The sequence below is a fragment of the Furipterus horrens genome, unplaced genomic scaffold (assembly GCF_987537825.1).
Source record: "Furipterus horrens unplaced genomic scaffold, mFurHor1.1.pri manual_scaffold_11, whole genome shotgun sequence".
Taxonomy (NCBI): Eukaryota; Metazoa; Chordata; class Mammalia; order Chiroptera; family Furipteridae; genus Furipterus; species Furipterus horrens.
The window spans coordinates 85,936,594-85,951,124 of NW_028327181.1; the positions used below are offsets into that span (position 1 = coordinate 85,936,594).

The following is a 14,531-nucleotide window of genomic DNA, read 5'->3' on the forward strand; positions in this document are numbered from 1 at the left end:
ATTTCAGATATCTTCATTATTGCAAATGAATAGAGCTTAAAAACTAAATTATCTTAATTGCTAAAACAAAACAAACCAAAATAAAACTCTTATCAGGAAAATTAAGATTTCCTAATATCCTCTAGAATCTTGGCTATATTAGAATAAATTTTCAAAGAAATATTTTGACTACCATCATTCATTTTAGATAATAACATCTTGATTGCAAACTAGATTCTGGGCCTTAGTGCTACCATCATACTGGGTATGTTCATATGGGTATACCATAGTTCAGATACCAGGCTATTAACTTCTCTTTTCGATAAAAATTTTAATCTCATAAATATTAACAGATTATTCAGTTAAATGCCAGAACAAGCACTTATTGCTCAATTTTTATCAGTTTCCTGCTCCTAGAATTAACATAAGACAAAAAGTACCTACTTGGGCTCTGTTAAGGCATTTTAATAATAAATTACTGTTTTTCAGAATTAAGAATTCTCACTAATAGAACTTGAATCCATCTTTGGTAAAAGCCAAGACCCCAAAGTGCAACTGGCAGTCTCTTTTTTTAAAGGTTTTATTTATTTATTTCTAGAGAGAGAGGAAGGGAGGGAGAAAGAGAGGAGAGAAATATCAATGTGAGAGAGAAACATTGATCAGTTGCTTCCTGCATGTGCCTGACTGGGGACCTGCACCCGCAACCCAGGCATGAGCCCTGACCAGGAACAGAACCAGGAACCTTTCACTTTGTGGGACGACAGCCAACCAACCGCGCCATACTAGTCAGGGTTGTCAATTCTTGATTACTGACCCACTGTGTGCTCAGAAGAAATTACTAGTTAGCTCCTGCTTCTACCTTATTCATTCAGATAAATTTTTATGCTCATTCTTAATTATTTTTCAGGGCTGTGTTGAGAATTTGTTATAGGGTAAAAAAAGAAATAAACCTTTTAGCTTGAACACTATAGAAAGATTTAATAGTCATTATAATACTTTCTAAAAGAAGAGGGAACAAACATCAGTCCAACCCTTGTAAATAAGTCACATGTATTCTATGTTTAAATAATCAGTGGCATACAGATAAATCAGTAAAAAATATATTATTGTTCCTTTTACTTACATGAAATCTCTGGTCCACCTCATAGCTGATCTGTTTCCTGAAATCCTTTCAAAGGAAAGACAAAAAGGAAGGAAAAACAGAAGCTGGCAATCAGTAATAAATGTAAAACCAAATTGAGTTAAAGGTGATGAGTTAACATTTCTCTTATACTTACAGAAAAGTTATTTCTCTGAATAAATTCTACAAATAAGTGTATGATTATAATTCTATTTTTTTATTTGTAAAAATTCTAGCAGCAGCGTAAGAAATATTAGAGAGGTGTGATTCACATATTGCCAATACCTTTTGTGCAACCAGGAAAGTAAGGCGCCGGATTCCATGCTCAACCAGAGTAGCTTTCTACGAAAAAAAAAAAGTAAAATAGAAGAGAGATGACATCTCCATACATTCTAAGTCTCACCCCATTCAGTCCTCGTCAGGCTCTAACTGGGCTAAGAACCCTTTTGGTTGTCTGTCTATGTCTTGGTTCAGTACCTTCAAACCTGCAAATAAACAAATCTCAGTCTGGCTCCCAGGACTAAGTTTTATGGAATAGGTTTTATATTCATCTGGACAAAATGGAGAGAGAGCTCTATGTAGGAAAGAGGGTCATATGAGATCACCTAAATTCTCTAGGGTTTGATTCACATCAAGGTAGACTTTAACACAATTTCTGCTTATAGAAATCACATTGGTGGGTATGCTTAAATGTGAAGATTATAACTAAAATAGAAGCTAAATGAAAGCAGGTCATTAGAAGAAATTTTCATAAAACGGAAAATTCAGGTCCAAAGCTGTTTGGCTTATAGATCGTACCTACCATCACGTACAGCATTCCTAGGATTCAACCTAACAAATCCTGATCTTTTCATTACTTCTAAAACGTGTCCCCCCTACTTTACATGAAGGTGTTTTTTTTTTTAATTCTCTTTAAAAATTGCTAAAAGCAATGTTTAATAGACTTTTAAATTTAGAGATTACTCATTTCTCCCCTTGGCATAGGTGAGCAGTTTATGAGAAGGCCAACGAGACCAGCAGTTCCAAGACAGCCTTTCAGATGAGTATTGGGCTTTCGGATCTAAGCTTTCTTGTATCTTGTAATGCTCATTTGTCTCAAAAGACAGAGACAAAGAAACAGATTAATGAGCTAAGTGAAGAGCATGATCTTAAAAAGGCCCCTAACAACATGGCAACAAGGAGAAAAGCAATCTCACGATTTAAATGAACTGGCAAAATATATGAGTAACGTGAATAGAAAAAACATGTGGACTTTCACAACCCACGTCCAGACTTTAGCTTTATCGCATTCCTTGCTCTAACTCTAACCAAGAGGGATGTTCATAAGGCAACTGTTGACTTTCATGATACTATGTATTTTTAAAATCCAAGTTGATGCCCCCTTATCAATAAGCACATTCCCCAGCCATTTCCTCCTATTGGAGAACTATTTCTGCTATGGCATTTACTTAGAAATAAAATTAACAACATAAACAAAATATAATTGGAAAAATAAATTCCCTAACTATAAATTCCCTGGTCAAATACAAACAAATTTTTGTTTAATCACATTTAAAAATGATGTGTACTGGCATCAGAGCCGTTATTACAAATAACGCAGTACTGATACTACAGTAAGAAAAGGAAGGGAGGGAGGGAGGAGCGGGGTGGGCTGGTAGTGACTCCACCTCTCAGTGCGCCACGGAACACTTCTTCTGACGCCACCAACAAAGAGTCCCACCACAGCCAAGTCCTTCAAAGACAAGCATCAATAGCTACGCTCAGGCAAGGGAAGAAAATAACTTTAATAATGCCATGATTTAAAGTCAAAATTGTTATTGCTTTTAAAATTCCACAAGTGGCTGACAATAACAGCAGAGCAACAGGATTCTGATTACATTGTAATAATGCGGGTCTCACAGCAAGGCCGCAGCTATTACCCAGCGATTAGGCGTCAGCACCTGGAGAAACTCCATTTACACTGACTGCTTCAATCTCCTCCACAAGTCATTTACAAATATATGATCCTAATTTCTATGAGAGAAAAAAAGACATGCTGGGACTAGAAGATTATTTGGACAATTTGGATCAACCTATTTGATAGTTTAATGTGTGCTTTTAAAAAAAGAAACTTTTCCTAAACTGCTAGAAGCATGATCATGAAGTGAAAAACAAAACTAGTTATCATTTTCGCTTTTTAAAAAAATTGCTTTTCCTTCTTTTCATTTTTACATTCTTTTTCAAAACAAGGTCGTGAAAATGCCAACTGTTCCTGCATAAGCACAGTACTTGATGCAATTCACGCTCCTCGAGGCTTGGAATGTTGGCACGGTCTACTCTTACCCTTCTGAATAGCCACAGGCAAAGATACTGGCTTTCTCTGTGCCTCAGTTTACAAGTCCAGTAAAGGAAAAAGTTAATTTCTTATTGCAAACTAATGTTGTAAGTTTATGCAGTGAAGAGGAAGGAACTGTCTCTTTAAATCAACATGTGATGACATATCCAGCACTAAGAGCTGAGGGTAATAAAAAGCCTACAGTTGAAGTCAAAAGTCAGATGAGGACAACTGGTGTCTCGAAACTGGGGAAGAAAATTTCACATTTCAGCAAGCAGCAGCCTCAGCAGCCACGCACAACATCAGGACTCTTGCAGCTAAGGTTGCTTTGATCCCTGGTGTCAGGTTTATTTTAGGTGGTCACGAGGCAAGAAAAGAAAAGAAAGGTAAATTTTTCTTCTGAAGGAAAATTCCCAGGCATGTCCCCTATTCTCACGTCTCTCTAAGTACCTTTTCTTCATGTTGGTCACTGTCATCCCAGAGGAACATGAAGTAAACGCTAAGACTCAGGTTAAGCAGAGTCACATTTTCCCCAGGTATCTACCATTAGCATTACATGACATGAATGCCTATGACACTAATTGTTTATACTGCTCAATTACATTTTTAAAAAATCTATTCAGTTTTTTCTTTACAACAAACACTATAGCTAGGTGCTTCCCATTCAAAGAAAACATTTAGGTCTTGCCATTAAGGGCAGTCACAGAGGGCACTTTGGCATCTGTCATATATTGCAATGAAATGTAACTGTGTGTAGACTATCATTTTGAGTATGCCTAACCAGTTCCTCCAACTAGACTATAAGCATCTTCAGGGCTAAAAATGTATTCTTTATTAAAGTGCCTAGATCTGTGCCCCCAGCCCCAGTGGTGGAATCAGTCTGAAATGCTAATTTTTGCTCTTTAATCTACCAGCTGGTGATCAAGGGGCCTTAATTAATCTCTCTAAGATTGAGCTTTTTCCCCCATGTGTACAACTGGAATAACTCCTAACTAATCTAACCCCATGGGATTCTGGTAAGGTGCAAATAAAAATTTTTACATAGAAGTGCTTTATAAATAAAAAGTATTATTATTGCTAATCAATGTACGCTGACCAATTAAAAATTCAAGGAAGAAAAATACATTTTAGTTAGGACTACTCAGAGGAGCACTCACAGAAGAGGAGAAATTTGAAATAGTTTTTAGAACAAGCGGGATTTAGAAAGAGAATAAGAGAGACCCATTCCAGGTGGGGGGCAGGAGAAGAGAGGAGACGCAGAGACTTCAGTATTCTCACGGAACAGCGAGGGCTAGATTGTTAGCCTTATTCAACAGGCTGATGTTAAACACCAAGTTAAGGAGGCATCCCGGAGGTAACAGAATCAGTGGCGAGGGGAGAAAGGGCATTGTGGACGTTTAATTCTGTGGTGGTGAACAGAATGGAAACCCCCTGGAGGGGCGAGGGAAGGAAGATAGGTGGACCGCAAGTACACCTGCTGTCGTGTCTCTGGTGTGAGCTGAGTGATGCTTTAAACTAGAGAGATGGTAGTGGGAACTAAAAAACTGAAAAGAAAGGGAGGCAGGGAAAGAGACACGGCAAAGAAAAAACTAACAGACCTTGGTGACTGACCAGATACAAATAAACACACATGGACTGTGCCAGAGTAGCATCCTGCAATGGCAAGGAAAAAAAGGAAGTCAATGGTTTCTGAATGACTGGGCATAAAGGGCCTGGTTACTTGGGTTTCTGGGTTTTTTGAGGGGCGGAGGTGGAGCGGGTTGCAGGGAGTCAGAAGAAGGTGAAGGAAAATGATGGAAATTTAGTCTAAACTACGGAGTTTGATGTCAGTGAGAGATATACAAGTGACACAAAACTGAAAGCAGAATGGAAGTATAACTGGTATTTTTAAGTGAGGGGAGGGAAGGATATAAAAGAAACCTGGTGCGAGTGTGGCCCTAGACATGTGGAAGTAAGCCGCCCAAGGAAAATATCAGCAGGTGGCTGAAAGTTCAGGACTGGAGCTCTGGGAAAGACTGAGGACCACACTTCCCTTCCTTAAAACATTTTAAATAGTTGAGGTCTGTATTTCTCGACATATAAAGATATTCATTATATACTATTAAGTCACTTTGGAATTTTACCCCTATAGGCAAAATTGCGTGAAGGACACCACCATCATCAGTGACAGGCCTTACAAATAGCGACTGATGAAGAGGTGGGTCTGATAGCAGCCAGCAGGACAGGAGCCAGCATCCCCAGTTCCCACCCAACTGAGGGCTTACATTTTGCTGGGTAAACTCTCTGAACATCGCTGCCAGACTATCATCCTCAATGTCACAGTCAGTCTTGATAGCCACATTGAGAATGTGAATCGGTTCATCCCTGGGGACCTATAACCCAAGAACACAAGACAAAGAAATTAGGAGGCTGGCTAATACAGAGGCAGAGAAAAGTTATAGTACTTGGTAGAATACCTGAAAAAAAGATATGCCCCACAGGACATTTTGATTTGCCCACTAGTACGAGTAAGCAAATTGAAACTACTACCTAACATCCACAATGGAGATTAAATAAAGTAAAACACTCAATTTTTAAAAGATAAGGCAGCAGCCCTGGCTGGGCTGGTAACTTAGTTAGTTAGAACATTGTCATGATACACCTAGGTTACGGGTTCAAGCCCCAGTTAGGGAACATACAAGAATCAACAAATGAATACATAAATAAGTGGAACAATAAATCAATGTCTCTCTCTCTCTTTTCCCCCCATCCTCTCTGTCTCTCTAAAATCAATTTTTTAAAAAAAGATAAGGCAGCAAAGGCATTAGCTAGTGGTGGCCCCAAATCTTGACTTGACATGAAATTGAAGACCACTGTCTCAACTTTTTCACCAATAAAACAGGAATGAAACCAACTGCCATATCTCTTCACAGAATGCAAAAAAAAAAAAAAAAAAAAAAAGTGAAAGAAACCATCTGAACATATTCCCACATAATACATTTCCTAACAATGGAAGTGTCAAACCACAGAAAAATAACCTAGTAGGGGAAAACAACAACAATTTGTTTACTGAGAAATGAAAAGAAAGGATTTAATAAAAGGACAAAGTTTTAAACGAAATGCATTGGGTTTTTTTTTTTTTCTTCTGTCGGAAGTCTACCATTTCCTGAAGACTACGATAGCACCACTGTACAAATATATAAGTGTATGAATTGAAGCAACCAAAGCTGAAGTCTCTGAAATAACATTCAGAAACCCAGAGCCAACTACAATGGATATAGCCGAGCCTATTCTACACTATGAATTCCAGGATTAATAGGGTTGTTTTTTTTTTTTTTAGGTTAGAATTTATATTCTACCAGTTTCCAAAAATACTTTGATGAGGTATATAAAATTACATAATATAAAGTAGAGTAAAAAGATGAATTCTTCCTTATAATGTTGTGACGTCGGAAAGATAGTATATGCGTAGTACAAGTCATGTATCTGAAGGAGAAAAGCAATCTCCCAAAGGGGACAGTATACCTTGTCTTCATCATATAAAGATGTGTGACCCGCCTCAGGGAATGTGGGGCTTTGGGGTGGGGAATCACAGAAGCAGCTCATCACTTCGTCAAAGATTCTGAAAAATACCAGGAAAAAACACCCACCATGAAAATCCAAGTGGCAGAAAACTAATGCTGCCATAGGCAGCTCAGTCTAAAAGAATAATCTACCCTACCCTGTGCTCAGTAGTCAATTGCAGAGAATCACCAATGCCTAGAGGTGATATGCAAAATTTCACCAAGTGGCAGAAATTAGGAGGATGGATTGTTTCAACTTTAATAAACCATATATATTTTTTCTTTTTTTAAAAAGAATGATCTAAAGCTATTTTGTTTGTTTCTTTTCATATGTAAGATATGAGCACTGCTGTCATCATCAGTCTGAAAGTAACAGAAAGAGCCTGGGACCGGAGCAGTGACAGACCAATGTAATTACCCCTCCCCCTAGGGTAATGCATCAGTATATATCAAGAGATAGATGCTGAACGCATTTAATCAAAAGATGTATCGTCTCTGGTGGGGCTCACTCTAGTGTTGTGTTTAATTTCTCCTGACATTTCACTCATCACAGAGCAGACAGCTTCTTCTGTTTGCTCCCAAGGAAAAGCTGGTTTTTGTTTGTTTCTTTTTTTCTGACCAGGCTCATATAACAAGTCGAGGCTTGTGAGTCTGAATGAGAAGTAGAAATGGAAGGACATACACCTCTCTGAGGGCATATACAGCAAGGGCTACATCTGCCCCACTGGCTCACGGCTCTTCTGGGGACCTTTATTCATCTGGCAGAAATCTGAGACACCAAAACACAGACACCGATTGCTCCCCTTGTACAGACACAGCTTCACAGTGTCTTACCTGACAAAATCTTCAAAAGTCCGGAAAGAGACCATCCCGCCCATCCGCTGACAGGGTGGCGTGAATGAGTTGTCCAATAGCACGTCGCTGACACTAGCTACGTGAGTCATGCCATAGTGGTTGAGGTTGGAGGAGAAGGACATTCTAAATGGTAATTCGATCAAGTGCATTAGACAAGAAGGGTAGGAACAAGGACTGGGAGACTAACAGGGAAATGGAACTAGGGGGAAACTCTGAAATAGGGTCAGGTTGCAGAGCAGATCTGGTTTTTAACCCACTATGAATAAGGCTGTTCTGCTACATGCGCATTAACCCTCTCATTTGAATTCTACCCCCACCCTCCCACATACAAACACACACAAACTATATTATTATCACTCCAAAATTTCTCCAGATAAAAACCTAAGGACTGCCAGGAATTTCATGGTAGTTTTAATGCAATGACATCATGGCATGTCTGATGAATAGATAGCACATAGGGGTTAAAAACCACACTGCTTCTTCCCCTTCCCTAAAACCGTCCCTACTTTAAAAGTAAGCAAGCCAAGTGAGCTGTAACTAGGTAACACTTAAGGCATTTTTTTCTCTAAGAATAGTAGTAGATTAAGTATTCACAGATAGATATATGCATATGCAACAACTATAACTCATTTGGAACGGTTTAGTAAATCATTATAAAAACATTATTTACCATATAGAAACAAGTCACAGTCTCTAAAGGAAACTCATGAGGTATTTACTTTTTTCTTTAATGGGCTGATAGAGATAGCAGTTATAAGGATTACAGCTTCTTCCTTTTAGAGGGACATTTTCATCCTCAAACTGAAAAATTTCCATTTTATATTTAAACCCTTCTAAACTAAAGTGAGCATACCTTCACCAAAAGCCCTTAATAAATCCCAGCGGGATAGAAGAGGGCAGAGCATGGGTCTCACAGTATGTGTAAGCATGACGGAAAAGTGCTAAGTGGAGATGCATGAAGAGAACTGATTTATTCACTCTAAAAACATAACGAATCTGTATATTCCTTGAAGCACCTCAGCAGCAGGTACTGATAAATAATACTATAACGTGTGTTTCCAATGCCCCGTTGGTCCAAGCAGCCTGTCAGGAAGGACCAAGCGGAAGGAGGCCTCTAGGATTTGCCTGACAAGTTACTGGCATGCTGATCGGAAGCAAGTTCAGAGTAAGGCAATGGCGCCTAAACTTTGGGGAGCTGCCCCCAAATCTCCTTGCATGCACCACCTGCAGTGTCGCAGGGGAAGAGAGCCAGCGATGTGGACTTGAGATCTGGGTACACACTGTGGTACAAATGGTAATTATAAAAGGCCATGGAATTATTTTTATAGAATGGAAGTACTGCTCACACAGACTAGAGAGACTGACACTCAGGTTTTTACTCTGTTGGCAAATGATGACTATGAAGGTGCTCCATCTTTGACAGCACCAGGGAACAGGAAGGCAGAGTGGGAGAGGAAGCCATTGACACCATGAATGAAAACAGCAAGCACATGAAACACACAGCAAGCAAGTCTTACACACGGTGCTCACTAGAAACCGGATTCAGGGTTCTATGAACCCCTGAAATGCTATCATCCTCTTTTCTAGGATCACCAACTATATTTACTAAAGGAGCAAGTTTGTGAGGCATTAAATCTTTTCTACCTGCCCGGTATTAGACAGGAAAGATAAAAGACAAAAGGGAACTCCCTCTGAATAAGCTAACAGGGTGTGCTTGTGGCAACCATGGGGTTAAGTAGCTTTTTCACTCAACGGAGCCCCATGGGAAATATCCACCATTCAGTTTCCCCCAGTGCTGTGTTCCTGGGCCAGGACAGCTAAGGCAGGCAGGGATGAGCCAGGCCCACTCTTGGAGGGAAGGCAAGAGGACCAAACAAAAGCACTCCCTTTCCTCTCCCCATCCAAATTGGACTCTCAAAGCTAGAACGAGCTTTGGTTACTTAATATTTAAAGGGAGAGGAACAAAATAAACATAAGCTTATAAATATTTCAATGTATAACCGACCATGTACAAAGAGGTCGCCACCAACTTAATATTGCTTTCACATTTTGTGGTTTCAACCCCAATCAGAACTGCTTTCCTCTCAAACTTGCATGGTGTTGCCGTGCTTGGTTCAGAAGCAGCAGCAACTCAAAACACTAAAATATCGCTTGTGGTAGATTGGCAAGGAAACCTCTCCTGAGGGCTCTAGACATCAAAATGTAAATGTACTTTTCCAATATTAATCTTATTATAAGTCTGAAATAAAATGACTTTCGTATTAATATAACACTTTAACAGTTTGGAAAAATAGCTAACAAACTGATAAAACATGAGATCAGCTGTTTCTGCATTTGCATGCCTCTAAAAGGAGAAGCAAATAAGAGGAACTCAAAATTGAAAACAATTAGGAACAACTTGCCAGGATAGAAGTAACTTCAAGGGGTTCTCTTCTGAAAGCCCCAAAATACACATACAACTTAGGAAAAAAAAGATCTTTACAGCAAGGCTGAGCATCAGGCAGACGACTCCCCTATCATACACAGACAGAGGGGCGCTCTTCCACACTAAGGCTCTTCAAGTATTGCTTTTTGAACAGCTAAAGAAAAGCTGGAGACATGTTTTCCAAATAGAAAGAACTTAGTACTGGGTTGGCCAAAGAGTCCACAATTTTCATTTTCACCAATAACTTTATTGATTCAGATATTTTGAGTATGTTGGCTATCTCCCAGGTAGTATAACGTTGATTGTTCTCAGTTAATGTCTCGATTTGATCACTACCAACTTCAACTGGTCTACCTGACCGTGGAGCATCGTCCAGTGAGAAATCTCCAGCACGAAACTTCGCAAACCACTTCTGACACAGTCAGTCACAGCACCTTCTCCATACCCTGCAGAGATCTTTTTTTTTTTTTTTTTGCATTTCAATTAATTTGTACCTTTCTTGAAATAATAAAGCATAATATGCCAAAAATGAGTACTTTCTTCCATCTTCAGTATTAAAATGGCTACACAAAAATTCATCAATTTTGATAATGTTTTTTTAAACATATGCTGATATGACAGCTGTCACAATACAGTCCAAAAACATTGTCTGGAATGAAGTTAAAGACAACCAAGTGCTACGAGAGCCATCTTATGAAAGAAAACCAAACGAGCTTTTTGACCAACCCAGTACATCCAAAGAGGAGCTGAGGACTGACTCACTAGTAGTGCTATTTTGTCCTCTGATTTCCTTATTCTAAGTTACAAAAAGGTACTTTTAATTGAAAAAAACTAAACATACGGTACCTGTTTAGCGTGGGGATGTTCCCTCTGTAATTAAACAACCACAGTTAGTTACTGATAGGTTAGTGAAAGTCATAATAAAAGAATTGTCAGAGCAGATACAGACCAGTCGTGAGGAGCTCCAATCTGGCAGCTCTGGCATTCAGCAGACATAATTAAGTGCTCATTACCCTTCAACCTCCACAGTGCCTCCAAAGAGGCATGCTTCCTGACCTACCTCACCACAGCAGCTGTTGATGGAAAGGATCAAAACACATTTACCATGGATTTTTAAAAATAGCTCTATTATTAAAAAAATAATAATAATAATAATAATGCAGATAGTGATAAAACGCAGGCTCGTGAAAATTCATGACATATTAAGCTTCAACATGAAATAGAATTCTTGACAAGGTTCTTAGAGAATATTCTTTCTTGTTCCTATTTTACTAAAAATGTAATAAGGAGGTCCTTGGAAGTTGGTTCTATAGCTCCTCCCACCTTAACGGCTTTTCTAGAATATGTGATGAACCTACAAATTCTCCTCCAAAGAAAAGAAGCCAGTGGGTGCCCAAGCTGCCTTTCTAAGTCCCTTCCACGGTGCTCTTCCTCTCATAGATCTGAGTGGGATAGTCATGGTGCTGGTGCTGGTGGTGGTACTGGTGCTGGTGTTGGAAAGGAGGGTATTTTGTAGCTCAGAAGCTTAAAGAAACTGAAAATCAGGCAGGAATGTAATGATAAATGACTCTTAAGACTAGAGTGGTGTAGTATGTAAAAATTAATTAACACTGTTTAAGTTAAATGAGTTTAGGGTAATAATGACTTCTTACAATTGCTGTAAGTTTAAAAACTCTAGGTGTCTCATAAATAAAACCTTACCTAAATTTGGCTAGCCCTAGATTTTCCCGATAAAGAACGTGCCAAAATTGCGAAAGAACGACTAGGTTAATTATGGAAACTGCAAAGCCAGTCTCCTGCATGATCTTTGGTCTCTGCCACCAACTCTTTTTATTCCTTAATATGATGTCAGTCATTTCCTCAACTGGAAAAAAGACAAATAAAACCCTTATTTCCAATGTTAAAAGGGCAGAGTTATACTTACCACCCACAATTTAGGAGTACTGTAAAGGGGTTGATTGGTTGATATCTTAACCTTCTAACATTCTTTTATCAGCATTTAATCATTGTTGGGGTTTTCTGGCACAGAGAGGACTTAATGGGCAGAACGTAGTGGGTGGTGGTGATGATATGTGGGAAGGAGGAGAGAGGGAGGAAAATGATGCACTTTCCACGGCAGTGAAAGGAGCAGAATAGACTGAGCTAGCCATATAAATAAAAAGCTGTGACATATCACTGCACACAAACTGTATACCTCGTGTGATTTGTGAGTAGCAATGCTCTCTGCATCAAACCTGTATCACAGCGTGAATTCATAAGGCAGCAAGAGCAACCTCTGAGTGCAAAAACCTGCACCTTGGCTGTTAGGATTCTCTGAGCCTCTCACTCAGGGGAATGAGTTTCATTTTACAAGAGCGCTAACGCACTGGACCTTCATCAGCAAACAAAAAGTATGCATAGGTTCTAGAGCAAAGAGAAGTGAAACAAGAAAACTAATTGTAGATGCTAAATGAGAATACAGGAAAGTCTTCCTTTTCAGTTACAAAGGATTCTAAAGAACGCAGTCATCTGTACCGTCCCTTCCCATGGACCTCTCTTCACTCAGTGCAGAGAGAAGAACCCTATAACCAAAGCAATCTCAGGCTCCATCTATCCAGTTTTCTGGAATTTAGAAACCAGTATAATCTCTCTCAACTGTTAACCAATTTCTTAAACTAATAAAATGGCCTCACTACTTACTTAGCTACATTCCAATCCCTGAGGGATTCTGCACAGGATGAGGGCCAAGTTTTCAGCAGAAAAGGGCCTGAACTGAAGAAAGCACCACCAACAAAAAGCCAGCCCTTCTCCATGAGCAATTCTCAAGCTCTCATAGGGAGCCCCCTGCTGCTTTGTTATAGAAGTTGTGCCCACCTACACAGTATGGGGTATGAAAACCTCCCAACAGCTCCAGTTGTTAAAGGAATGGCACCAAATCAATCACCTAAGAGGCAAGCTTAGAGACAGCTTTTCCTTTTGGGTGTAATAAGAATCTGTGGAGCTGGAGGGGAGATGAGCAGGGAAGGAAGGATAAATTCTCTATTACCAGGTAAATACTTAGCCATGTCCACAATGATCATTTATATATTTTGTTACCTTATACAGGAGCTATTGGATCAATTTGAGAATATGACCAATGTAGCATACTGCACACTACTGTGATACACTAGAGAGGTAGATGCACAGTCCGCACAAAAGTAAACAATCAAGGAAGAGACTGTACATGAGTCAAACATTCCATTTATGTGCCTAAACATAAAATCTACCACATTCCACTGCATACCCATCATGCAAAAATAGTCCAATTACTCAATCTCTGATAAGGCAATCAACTGCATTTTCAAATGCATGGGATATAAACTCACTTCTCATAAGACATTTGCTGTTTGGGCTCTTGAAAGCATTTATGATGACTTATCATTCACAATGCTTGATAAATACTGAAATCACTTTCCTTCCAGTAGAATAGCTCCATTTCACAGATGTGATAACTGAGAAACCAAAGGGGATGTTTTCCAAGGACATTGCTCAATATGGTCTCATAAACCAGAAGCTAAACCTGGCAATTTCTCATCTCAGTTTCCGAGGCTAGCATTCCACATCAATATAGAATACATTTAAAGAAGGACAAGAGAAATCCTTTGAATTCTGAACTTCTTGCCATTAAGTCACCTCTGATTTTATTGATCTGTCCGCTTAGAATGGCTGGAGAGCCTGCTTCAATATGAATGCGAAGGCAGAGTTGCTGCCAGCTAGCTGAACTCTCTTTATTTAAGGAACACTGCCTTCTCCGGCAGTCACAGGTTCTCCGGGCCTTTTACCATCCCTTCCAGCTGAATCTCATTTTGCTTGATTCTCCCTGGCCCTACATAAATCTTTTATCACATAAAAATGCTCCCAATTCTTTTGCCTTCTAACTTGAAGGCAAAAAAAGACCCTATATGAAAATGATGGGGATACATGCAAACAGACAGTGGTTACACCAAGCTGTGACTGAGAGCAACACAGGGCAAATCTTTTGAAATCAGGCAGCAAAGCAGAATCAGAAGAGGTCGGCTGAATAACCTACTAGCAGTCACTAACAGCAGTACCATAGGAGAAAGAGCAATTTGACTGGCTGTGACCAGTGGTGGTCTCCTTGCATGACTATATTTCTGCAGGAGAATCCAAATCAAGAGCTATAAACACGTCTGAACCATGTATTTCTACTGGCATCTCCCCCACCACCTCCTTGCAGTTTAGATGTCCTGATTCCACTGCAGAGCTTCCGTTTACAATAAAATGATCACTGATTCATTCATTTGCAGCCCCTTCAAA

At 39.4% G+C, this 14,531-nt stretch overlaps 1 protein-coding gene across 3 annotated transcripts in view; it reads right to left on the reverse strand.

Annotated features, from left to right (window-relative positions):
* Positions 1-14,531, reverse strand: part of ACACA (acetyl-CoA carboxylase alpha) — a 199,167-nt gene that overhangs the window by 106,159 nt on the left and 78,477 nt on the right. For 2 of the 3 annotated variants that reach the window (XM_090290710.1, XM_090290712.1), the window contains exons 28-33: positions 11,082-11,105; positions 7,790-7,933; positions 6,918-7,014; positions 5,678-5,785; positions 1,385-1,441; positions 1,103-1,147 (exon numbers count right to left, since the gene is read on the reverse strand). In XM_090290710.1, coding sequence (XP_090146836.1) covers positions 1,103-1,147; positions 1,385-1,441; positions 5,678-5,785; positions 6,918-7,014; positions 7,790-7,933; positions 11,082-11,105 — 475 coding nt within the window. The remainder of the gene's footprint in view (positions 1-1,102; positions 1,148-1,384; positions 1,442-5,677; positions 5,786-6,917; positions 7,015-7,789; positions 7,934-11,081; positions 11,106-14,531) is intronic. The other variant, XM_090290711.1, reaches the window with a different exon arrangement.